A 12,295-nucleotide genomic window follows, 5' to 3' on the forward strand; every position below is an offset into this window, starting at 1 on the left:
ACTCTTTCTGCAAACTTGGTCTAATCATGACCTATTTTTATCTATGTGACAGAGCAAATCTTTTCATGAAGGAAAATAAATTTTATACGCATTCGTCTTTCTTCATACCAATCATCTATATCTTGGTTTTGGGGGTGTTTTATACGGAAAATACTAAAGAGGTAATGATTGTGTTTGGCATCTGACTTAAAACATTGTTTCTCAGTTTAAGTGTAAATAATTGCTAAATATTGAAAGTAAAATTTTCAAAGTCAGTGTAACTTATCTGCAAAAAATGCTCACAAGCAGTGTAATGTCTGCATGGACTTTTTGAAAGCATATGGGTTTAAGTGCTTTTAGCAATTGTCACGCAGTCAAATTTGAAGTTAATGTAGCTCAGATACAAGACACTGTGGAACACATGAAAATCTGGTAGACCTGTGTCCACTAGACAGAAGTCTTTTACAGTTGAGACCTATTTACCCATAAAGTGGTTTATTGTTTTGAACTTTTTCTCCTCATTTTGTAGATGTTCGTTGTACTTTTTGGAATAGCAACACTCTTGTTTTGTTTTGCATTAGACTAAAGTGTTAAATAGAGAACAGACTGATGAGTGGAAGGGCTGGATGCAACTTGTTATTTTGATTTATCATATCTCTGGAGCAAGCACTGTAAGTTATTTGAATTATTTACTTATTTATGAAAGTGGGAGTACAGTTTGGGTATGTTGTGTCCAAAGAAATTGCAAATGTAATAGATTTAATAACTCATGCTATTGTTTCTGTAGTTTTAAAAATGGTATTAGCCGAATTAGGTTCTTGTTTCCTCTCTGTAGAATATGTTATTTTTAATTGCAAGCAACACTTCATTTTTATGTTCTGAACTTGTAACTGCTGAAGGTAAGCTTTCAAAGATCCTTTCTTAACTCTCAACTGGTGACAGAATATGGGAAGTATAGAGCAATAAACAACAGAAACTCATTTTAACATCAGAGAGGTGAGGGCAACAGAAGAGCTGAGTAAGAAACAGGGAAATGCATCATCATGTTTTTCTTCATTAAACCTCATTTGCTGCAGTGCAGAAAATGCATAAAATAGAAAGGAAATAGAAGAAAGGAAAATCAAAAGCATTTACATGGCAATTTATAAAAAGTAATTTATTTTTCTCAACAGTTTTTGCCTGTGTACATGCACATTCGAGTTCTGGTTGCTGCATATCTGTTCCAAACAGGTTATGGACACTTCTCCTATTTTTGGATAAAAGGGGACTTTGGTGTATACAGAGTGTGTCAGGTAAGAATATATGCTTATCATTTTTATAAGGAAGTTTGTTCAGGTAACAGAATATCTATAATATGTCTGTACTCTCTAAATAATGTGATATGAGATTACTTAACCAAGGTTTGCACTTCAAAAATGGCTGTCATTTTATGTAATTTTCTTGTCTCTGTGTAGTTGGTAGTGTTTATATGATATAAACATATAAATGATACTTTCAGTATAACAAATTTAAGTATGTAGCTGTTGTGGTATAATCCCAGCTGATAACTAAGCACCACACAGCTGCTTGCTCACTTCTCTCCCCTACTCCGGTGGGATAGGAAGGAGAATCAGAAAAAAAGAGGTATAACTCATGGGTTGAGATAAGAGCAGTTTAATAGTTGAAATAGCCTACAATTGTTAATGATTTTTCACTGTACCAGTACTATAGAACATACCTATTTTTATGGTCTCCCTCTCAGGTTTTGCAGTTTCTGCTGTAGCAGTTAAAAAAAATAATTCTTTATTTGCACTTAAGTGTTACGTTGTCATGTAACTCAGATCATCGTGGTCATTAAGCATATGACTACAGCCTGACTGCAGCACTGGTAAGGGATTACCCCAGCTTTAACTGAGCCAGCCCAGGTGCTAGGGAAGTTAAAGCAGAGATGCAGTAACAGCAGCCAGCAACTGGAATACTCCATCCCCAGCCTAGAGTCAGTTCTATTTTACCCTATTTTCATTTCTCTCTCTACCCAAGTAGGCTAGCGTTGGAGTAATCCAGTATTACAGAATCAGCCTGCAGTCAGTGCTGCCTTATTGTTGTTTTCCAAGATACTGACCCATGTTTCAACTAAAATATAATCAACATGTGAGATGTAAAATGCATAGATATGTTTTTATAGTGCTAAAGAAATATGTCACGTCTCTCTTAGCTTTGCCTCCCAGTTTATGTCTCTGTATTCTCTCTCTGACTCCTAGGTTTTATTTCGTCTCAATTTCTTGGTGGTTGTTCTGTGCATAGTGATGGACCGACCTTACCAGTTCTACTACTTTGTGCCATTGGTCACTGTCTGGTTTATGATCATTTATGCCACTTTAGCTGTATGGCCTCAGATAGTCCAGAAAAAAGCAAATGGTAAGATTTCCACCCCTAATTCTGCTATAAGGCATTTTCATGTTGTAACAGATGACAACCATACAGAACACAGTATTGTTAGTACATCTCAGTCTTTTTTTAACATAGTCAAAATGTGTTAGGGTGATGTGACACTGGAACAAGTTGCCCAGGGAAGTTGTGGAAGCAACCTGATCTAGTGGGTGATGCCCCTGCCAATGCAAGGGGGATTTAGTCTAGATGATTTTTAAGGTCCCTTCCAACCCAAACCATTCTGTGATTCTATGTTAAGCAGCTGTTCACAGAAATATGGTTTGTCATTATATGTCAATTGAAAGATGTAACAGCTGATAACTAAACTCTCTGGTTGCAGTCATATTAGAATAATTGTAGCTTTTGACCATCTTGAGCACTTATTCTGCTGTATCCTGCCAAGTAAGAACTTGGGGTTTGTTAGTATCTTAGATTAAGTGAATTATTGGAAGTGTGTCTTGCAAAATGGGTATTTTAAATAAAAAAGTGAAATCCCAGTTTATTTTCTGCATTGCGGTTCCCTGAAGAGCTGTCATCATGTGGCAAATGCTTATTATTTACATCACCTAAATTAGATCAGAATCCTTAAGAGTCTTAGGTCCTTCTTCACTTTTGATGGAGTCATGGCCAAATTTTATATTCTGCAGATAAGACAGGGAAATATGCAAAATGCACTCTAGGTACAGATGATGCAAATGTGTAATTAGAGAGTAGTTTTAATATCTCAAAGGTAAATAGCTCCTGTAGTTTTTTTGTTGTTGTGTTGTGTTTTTTTTTTCTGTAAAGGCACTTCTGTTTCAGAGGCAGAGAAATTACTACTATGTACTTCAGAGCAATAGTGTACTGTGAAACTTGAAAAATCTTCCAGTGGCAACTTTCACTTGTTTATGTCCCTGTTTAGAGCTGCCAGTTTATATGGCGAGAGAGGAAGATTATCCCTGTTGCAGTGTTGAGGCTTGGGTAGAGCTTAATATCACTTGACAGCTTTGAGAAGCAGTTTCTCAGACTTTTCTTGAGAAGATACTTATCCTTAATGAGCTGCAGTTGAGCTTTGAAGTACAACTGGTACTTCAATGTTTAATAATACATACTCATTTCACATGACAAAAGCTGTTGGGCATTATATTTATTTATTTATTTGCATTCACCTAGAAAAAGAACTGCCTGTGCAGAATGTTTGGGGAAGCAGAGGCTTTAAAATGGTGTCTCTCTTTGAACACCTAAATTATCTTCTGTCTCTATATATGTTTCCCCTGTTTTAGACACGAGGCTTAATTTAAGATCAATAGGTTGTTAATTGCTGTAAATGTTTTAATTGCTTAAAGTAAAATTTAATATGTAGATAGTGATAAAATATTGATGGTTGTATTTGAACATTTATTTATGGATGTATCTATTACTACGCATAGCTATACTAAATAATTGGCAGTTATTTTTTAATGTGTCCTGGGTTTTGCTATTGAAAAATTGATTATACTGATTAATTTATTTCCTCCTCAGGGAAGTGCTTGTGGCACTTTGGTTTACTGCTGAAACTGATTGGTTTACTGACATGTATATATTTTCTGACCCATTCTCAGGTTTGTCAATTTTCACTATTTTTATCTTTAAAGACCTAAGAGTATATTTACCTATCTCTACTTTTTAATATGCTCATAGCTTAAATATTTGCTCATGTATCATAAATAAAGAAGAAAAAAAATGCAACATTTCAGTTTCTTTTCATATGAGAATTCAAAGTGACACAATTCTGTATCTTACTCATTTCTTTGTGATGCTTTACATGTTTTCAGTTCAGTACTACAAATGTAATAAATACAAAGATCTATGCTTTGGTTTTGGAGTGGAGGGCTTTATGTGCTTAAAGTTACTGGGTTTTGCTACCATATGGTGATACATACGGTGATACGTTGTTAGCAAGATTCATGTCTCTTAAGAGACCTGATGTTAGCTTTGATACCTTATCAAAACACTGGTTCTCATGGTAAATTAGTGACTTACTGTATGCTGGAAATACAGCTGACTGCAAGAAGGGCAGAGTTTCTCACTAGGATTTCACAGCGGGGGCTGTGGGGTTCTCATCCTTTATTGGTTTTAAGCCCATTGAACTGTAGCCTTCTGCAGACTATGCATTTGTTATCCCAACACACTGGATGGTCTCTCCCTTTAAGCCTGCAGTTCCAAAAGGAGGGAGTGCCAATTTCTTTATGGGAAGGAGAGCAACCTCTCATTTGAAGAAGTATTTTTGTGTGTATTTTTTTTCTACTCTTGTTGGAGGGAGCGCTTTCTATGGAAGCCTGTTATTTTGGTAATGCCATGTAGCTCGTGAAGTGAGGGGATGATATTAAAAGACAGTATATTGATGTAAATTTAGTAAATATGGTTGACATCAATATTAATGCTTTTGCCATGTTTATTTTTTACAGGGCGCATTTGAGAAAGTATTTTCTTTTTGGCCATTGTCCAAGTGTTTTGAACTGAATGGGAATGTCTATGAATGGTGGTTTAGGTGGAAGTTGGATCGCTATGTATGTAACATTTCCATAAATTCATACTGATACTTGAAGTGTATTTTTTAGACTAAGGGGAGGGTGGGTTGTTTTCCTTTCCCCCAGAGAAAGCAGGAGTTTGTCCCAGTGGGTTGTTTTAATACATGACTAAGCTTCATCCAGCTTAATTCTGCAAGTGTCTGTCAAAGCCTTACTTAAAAAAACGATGTTGGTTTATTTGCTGCTTATTTTGCTTTAAAAAAACACAGTCACAAAGCGGCCTAGATTTGTCTTTCCTCAAAAAATTTAACTGTGAGAGTTTTAACAGCTGTAGCACTTCAGGCTATTGAAATACAAGGTAAATTAATGTGGTGGTTTTCTGAATATGTTTTGAAAGTTGTATCAAATAATAATATATTTACTTGAAGGTAATCTTTAAAACGCATTTAAAATGAGGGTCTTGCCCAAACCAGAAAAATTACCCTTCCTGCCTGCCTTCCTGCCTGCCTTCCTGCTTGTCTTTCTCTGTCTTCCTGTCTTTTCCTTCTTGGTGAGGAGTGGAGTTCCTAAGACAGGAGAATTTATCTGCTAGCCTTAGCCTTAATGGGATGACTTGCATGCTTCTCTGTCTGGCAGTCTTCAGGAACTGAACTTTGCAGAGCACACAGTTGTGTCCTGGGCTGCTCCCATCAGCAGCGCACGCTGCCTTGTGACATTTCAGACTTGGAGCTTTGTTGCTTGTGAACAGTGTGTGTTCTGTGATGCTGCTAAAGAGGAAGTCCCAAAATAAATACAGAAGATAAGCACCGCATGGACCTGGAAAAGCATCGTGTTGCTAGCTAACGAGAACTTGGCACACGATCATAAAACACTGCTGAAGAATTCTGTCTGTGAGAGAAGCACTTGTACTGCTTCTTCAACATTTCCACCTGCCAGTTTGGGGGAAGGCCAGAGACTCGTGGTTTTCCCCAGAGAAAGCCCTTTTCAATTCTGGCATAGATTGCAGAGGGGGTAGGTGGTACTTGAAAGGTTTTTTAAATGTCATCGTCGTGTCTTCAGAGCTCTGTGCAGCATTAGTAAGAGGGCTTTATTTGTAATTTTGGAGTTGAGTTAAAAAGTGCAGCTCATTACAGTAGTGTAGAAAGCCTGTTTTTGTTTGCTTCAGTAAATCTGGGAAAGGACCTTTTCACATCTAAGCGTTGTTATTACAAATAGTTTATCCAGTAGCATTTCTGTTTGTACCTGAAGTACTTGTGAAAGCCATGAAATATTTACTGCATTCTGTTTGTCTTTCACAGGTGGTTTTTCATGGGATGCTGTTTGCTTTTATTTATCTGGCATTGCAGAAACGTCAAATGATATCAGAAGGAAAGGGAGAGCCTCTTTTCTCCAACAGAGTTTCAAATGTTTTATTATTTATTTCAATTCTGTCTTTTTTGGTACGTATGTAGTAAATGTCTAAAGAATAAGTTTTCTGAGGTTTTTGTTTAGAAAACATATTGATTTAAAAATCAAATATTTAAGCTGTGGTTTTGTGCACAGCCCTACCTATCTACTCACTAAAATATTCTTCCTTTCAGTCAACTATAGATGAAAACTTCACTCTTTCAGTTCATTGCAAAAGTTAAAAGAAAATTGGATCATAAAGATAATATGGTAGATGATGCAGCTCTTATCTCCACTCTTGACTGCTTGTCTATTTGTGTTGAAAAAATTGTCAAACAGCATGGCTGTTTGTTAGGGTGTGAATAAGTATGGTACTCCTTAGTTGCAAAGAAGAATTTGAAACAAAACTTGGGCACGAGTGTCCCACATCTTAGTGAACCAACTACTTTTGAAGCACTCCACAATAGCTTGCCTTGTTTCATTTGCAAATGTTACATATAATTGCTAGACAGACTGATTTTTCTCTCTTTCAGACCTACTCTATTTGGGCTAGTAGCTGTAAAAACAAGACAGAGTGCAATGAACTACACCCCTCTGTTTCTGTGGTGCAGGTAATTATAATTATAGTCCATCTCCTTAGGTTAATAGAATCTAGTCTGTTCTTTTGGGGGCTTTTTTGAAATATTTTTTTAAATATATTTTTGCTGTAGCCTGGATTGTTAGATACTGAGTTTCATTCTCACATCTGAAAGTGCAAAAGGCTTTAAATACATTGCTTGCTGTTGGTAAGCACTGCAGCCGCATCCTGTGATTATGCTTTTGATTAACCCTTATGTCCTTAGAGTAGGTTTCATACACACTGTTGAAATCCAAATGCAATTTTTGACTAATTTCATAAAGAAAGCTGTAGGGAAGCGTGAGTATTAGTGTAGGAAGTGACAGAGGGGACCCTGTAGTCACTTTTAGGCAGAGAAGATGTGGGCCACAGAGGCATTCATGTGGTTTTCCTAAATTCAGATTTCCTTCTTACTGTGTCCCCTGCCCCACTATACACCAGCTGTCTGATTATCTTCCCTCTCTGGTTCTCTTTTTTAATACTTTGTCCTGCTCTCCTGAGGGGCAGCATGTGTGGCGTAATTTTTTTTACATTAATTTCTCCATCTTGACACCTTCTCTTTAAAATTGGGGAGTTAATGCAGATTTGTGGCCACCTTCGTTTCAGGCTGGCATGGTGTGACATGTTTTGTGACCATGCCTAGTAAGTTGTAGTAGTATCTATCAACATAAAGGCCATGATTCTACTGAAGATGTAAATGTGACTTGTTATGTGAGAAGAATGTGAGTGAGAGATTAGCAATTTCAAGACCTCCTTTGTTAAGTATAAACTGCATGGATTGTTGCTTGGTTTAGAGATTTATTAGAAAATTCAGAAGACAATTTAATACATGATGCAGTTCACTTTAGACAATGAAAATGAATAAATCTTTTTTGTGTGTGCGCAATCTGTGTGTCATCCACAGTCATTTTTTAAAAACTTCTTTGTTTTTAAAAAGATTCTAAGTTTCGTCCTCATCAGGAACATTCCTGGGTATGTCCGATCTGTGTATAGCTCCTTCTTTGCCTGGTTTGGCAAAATTTCTCTAGAGGTAAGTGGAGCAATCAGAAGTACAGCACATTGAACTTAGAAATTTTGAGTAGTTTTATTAGCTAAATTGCAGTATAACACATAAAAAGAGAAAGCATTTATTGGCTTATTTAATACCCTACTGTTGTGTTTGACCTCTTTTAGCATTCTAGCTTCATCTACACTTAAAAATCATAGCTGAAATAGCAGTCTCACAGTAACAAACTTACTTCATGTGCACTTTGGGGGGAGAATTTAGAGTTGTGAGAATGGGTATTTAAGTGCTGGAGTAAGCTGTGGTGTGTATACAGTTGGAAGATAAAAATTTAAACCAGTTGAAGAATCGGCATGAATTACGTAAGTACTGAAGTACACTGTTTGCCCTAGAAAGCTTTTCTGCATTAATAAACAAATACAACTTTATAAGCAAAACCCTTCTTGGTGCAAATTTTATTTTGTTCCATTTAGTGTATATTTTGAATCAACAGCAGTTTTTCTTGCTCTCTATGTATTTGCTGTTTAGTAATATTATATGTGTAATTTTATTGTATTACTCAAATATATTTTAAAAAGGGAAATTATAGGAGAAACTCATTGTAATACAATGTTTATGTAGTAGACTCATGGAATGGTTGAGGTTGGAAGGGACCTTAAAGACCATCAGGTTCCAACCTCCCTGCTATGAGCAGGGACACCTCCTGCTAGACCAGGCTGCACAAAATCTTGTCCAACATGGCCTTGAACACCTCCAGGAAGGGGGCTTCTGCAACCTCCCTAGGCAACCTATTCCAGCACCTTACTACCCTCATTCTGACAAATTTCTTCCTGAAGTCTAACCTAAATCTCCCTTCTCTCAGTTTAAAACTGTTACCCCTTCTCCTATCACTGCCCTCTCTGGTGAAAAGCCCCTCCCCAGCTTTCCTGTAGGCGCCTTTCAAGTACAGGAAGGCTGCTGAAAGGTCTCCCTGAAGCCTTCTCTTCTCCAGGCTGAATAGGCCCAGCTCTCTCAGCCTGTCTTCATAGCAGAGGTGCTCCAGCCCAATGATTTTGTACACGATTTTGAATTCTTTTTAAAGGATCATTCTCACTGTTCTGATTCCTGATGAACAGCTGCTAATAATCTCTAGGGCCCTTTGCGTTCATCAGCAATTCACTCCATCACTAGAGCGACAGTAACTGAGCAGAGGTGAATTCCTCACCTGTTCCATGTGCTGTAAATGATGTGTCCCTGTTGCCATATCTGTTTTAAGGGCTGAGCAGACCCTTTTTGCTGTAAGAGACTGAACATCTTAAAGCAAGGATGTGGAAAACAGCTTCTCAAAGCATGTTACTGAATCCTAGATGTCTGACTTAAGCAGAAGTAGAGCATGCCAGTTGATGCAATAGTAATAATTACATGTTTTTATATAAGTAAAAATATGTATATATAAGTATTATTAAACACAATCTCTTTTTTATTTCAGCTTTTCATTTGCCAATACCATATTTGGCTGGCAGCAGACACAAAGGGGATCTTGGTGCTCATTCCTGGATATCCAATGTTCAATGTTCTTGTCAGCACTTTTATATTTGTGTGTGTGGCACATGAGATTTCTCAGATCACTAATGATCTAGCACAGATTGTGGTTCCTAAAGATAACTCAGCTCTGCTGAAAAGATTGCTATGCATAGCTGGATTTTTTTTTGGACTACTACTCTTTTCAGTAGTGCAAGATCAGTCAAGGCATTAACTTGGAAAGATCCTTGGAAAGAAGACATTGAAATGAAACGTGTGGAAAATGTATATAGTGGAAGTGTACATATTTTGTGTGGAAACAGCTGTCTCAAATAATCTGAGAAACCAGAATGCACTGTACAGAATTGCATGTGAAAATGAGTCTTTTCTACTGGATATATACTTATGTTTACATAGCTGTTTGAACGTGACACGAGGAAGTGAAGTTAAATAGTTTTATCACATGGGAATCATGGAGTGAACTTGCCCCTGGGTCAGCCAGAGGAAGAGTGGCTGTTCCTAGAGCTCTGCCTGCATGTCACACGTGCTGTTACCATTCTCATCACAGAACAAAAACGGGCAAACTTGTTCTTCTTCATGAATGGCCACCTTTAGCTGGTGTGAAACATGTAGCTACTGGTAAGCCAGGACATGTTTTCTGAACAAATGGTAATTTTTTGTTTAGAAATTAGTATTTTGGGTGGAGATACTAAATATATGAAGCCCTTTATACGTGGAAATTGAGTCATCATCAATTCAATGATTTAAGATTATATACAAGTTTACATATTTAATGGGGTTTTTTTTTCTTTTTAGAAATTTAAGATTTTTTTCAGCAAATATGGTGAATTGAGGTGATTTTTTTATATATAGAACATTTTATATTTTTTTTCCTAAAATTCTTTTCATAAATAACTGTGTACAGTTCTCTGTACAATCCCAGTAAACAAACAGATTAAAAATTTTCAGTCTCAGTTGAAGATGGAGAATTCTTGGAAAGCCTCCAGATTTTTAAATTCAGATGAAATTCCATCATATCCACTCCAAAAGGATGGTGAGGAAGCTAAAGAACAGGGGAACAGTGATCTTTGAACCTCTCTCTGAGTTTGTAAGTGACCTTGAACTACGTCTCACTAGGGAACTGGTGCCATATTCTATCCTGTAATAGTCTTTTAATTTAAAAGAATGCAAGTTAATCTGTTGGTGTCACAAGGAGGAGGGACTGAGTGGTCATCTTGTTGCATGCAGATGGTTGAGTCTCAGAATTACAAGTGAAATGAGATTGGAGCTGTTTGGAGGACCCTTTTTTCCCCTCCTTTTTAGCAGTGCCCATCTATCTTATTAACTCCTGCATAAGTAAAATTGAAAGAAACAGCCCTTCAGTGTGGCAGTGACAAGCTGTAATTCACGTTGCACTTAATGAAATGATGGCCCTATCTTTGCTGTTTGTGGCTTCGGTTCAAGTGATAGTTTGGCCATTATCTATGATTATAAACTATATTAATCCTAATTTGTACCGTATGTACATACACTCTCAAGTATGTTTTTGATCTTACCCTAGTTAAAAAAAACAGAAATTAAACTTGCAACCATCAATGAGTTAAAAAAAAAAAAAGTGGAAAAAATCTGCTTGCCTTTTTTTTTTTTTTTTTTTTTTTTTTAATGGAGAGCAGTTTCTTTTGAGGAATGACCAGTCATTCATCATAAAAAAGAAAATAAAAATTCCTTCCGTTCCTCCAAAGTCAGCAGTTTTACTAAGTCTGCCAGGTATTTTTAAACTATTGGAAAGACACTCAGCTATTTGTTCTTTATGTGCATTACTTCCAGTGTTTGAGAATTTAAGCTCCTTGATCAGGGCATTTGAGTGGCTGAAGAAGTGGTGTAGGTGAACACTGTAGGGGGGGCTAGGATGCATAACCTTCATCTATGCCAGTAACAGGAGCAATGCGGACTGTGAGTTTGAGGGGTAGCTTTTGTTTTGTTCTTCACAATATATTGTAGATATAATTTTATTTATGTGTTGTACAGACTTGGTTAAAAGATTTATTTTTCATGTTTGAAATAATGCACTTGTTTACTATGACTTTATGTGGGATAAATATATTTTGTTTTCAAGTTATGTAAAAATATGAAGTAATTTAAACATTAAATAAATGTGCTGTGGATGCTTATTTTTGTAATGGGAGTAGCATCAATTAAGTAAGAAGTTTTTATTGTTTGACTCCATCTGAGCTACAATTCCCTGCTATGCCTACCTCAAATTACAGATTAGTATTGCAGTTTTTCCCAAAGGGATATTCTGGACACTGTTTCATCAAACAAAAAGGCAGATACTAACTTGGATCACACGTTATTTCAGATGCAATGCAGGAATACTCTGCTGCAGTAAATTGCACTGTCCCAAGTCTGATGAAACTACAGCTCCAGTAGCCAAAACCACCCCTGGAGCTTGGGGAACTTCAGCAGAACTCCACGGTGGAAAGTGTCAAATGCTTCTTACCCCTGGGTTATAAGTTAGAAACTGTGCAGAGATCTGCATGAAAGCAGAGGAACTTACTTGGCTTTTCTTCAGACTGGCAACTTCAAGAAGCCCATCCTTTGTTTGAGTTAAAGACTTCAGCTTTTACTTTAGCTGCTTAAGTCCCGCATTAGAGAAGAAGGGGCTCCTTCAGAGTGGTAGTTCCTCTCCCCAAAGCTCCTTGTGTAATCAGGGAAATTACCTCTAATGTGGGTAATCTGAGCTAAGGGGATCAAATACTCTTCATCCTATTCAGGCATCTCCCTTTTCCACAGTTAAAACAGAAACCCTGCACAGTTGGCTCCACTTCAGTTTTTAGATACATCCAGTATCACTGTCACATGTTAACAATGGTAACACAAAGTTGTTCAGGCATCATTATGTAAAATAACCAG

General features: G+C 36.9%; 1 protein-coding gene across 1 annotated transcript in view; it reads left to right on the forward strand.

Moving 5' to 3' along the window:
• The window catches only part of CASD1 (CAS1 domain containing 1), a 21,142-nt gene extending 11,525 nt beyond the window's left edge, over positions 1-9,617 (forward strand). Inside the window, 10 exon segments of the mRNA XM_009994909.1 lie at positions 1-161; positions 561-650; positions 1,152-1,271; positions 2,220-2,376; positions 3,889-3,968; positions 4,815-4,916; positions 6,176-6,316; positions 6,797-6,874; positions 7,817-7,909; positions 9,351-9,617. The exon segment at positions 1-161 is cut by the window's left edge and continues 26 nt beyond it. Coding sequence (XP_009993211.1) covers positions 1-161; positions 561-650; positions 1,152-1,271; positions 2,220-2,376; positions 3,889-3,968; positions 4,815-4,916; positions 6,176-6,316; positions 6,797-6,874; positions 7,817-7,909; positions 9,351-9,617 — 1,289 coding nt within the window.
• Positions 9,618-12,295: the final 2,678 nt, after the last annotated feature.

This window comes from Chaetura pelagica, unplaced genomic scaffold, assembly GCF_000747805.2.
Source record: "Chaetura pelagica isolate M959 unplaced genomic scaffold, ChaPel_1.0 scaffold12, whole genome shotgun sequence".
Lineage (NCBI taxonomy): Eukaryota > Metazoa > Chordata > Aves > Apodiformes > Apodidae > Chaetura > Chaetura pelagica.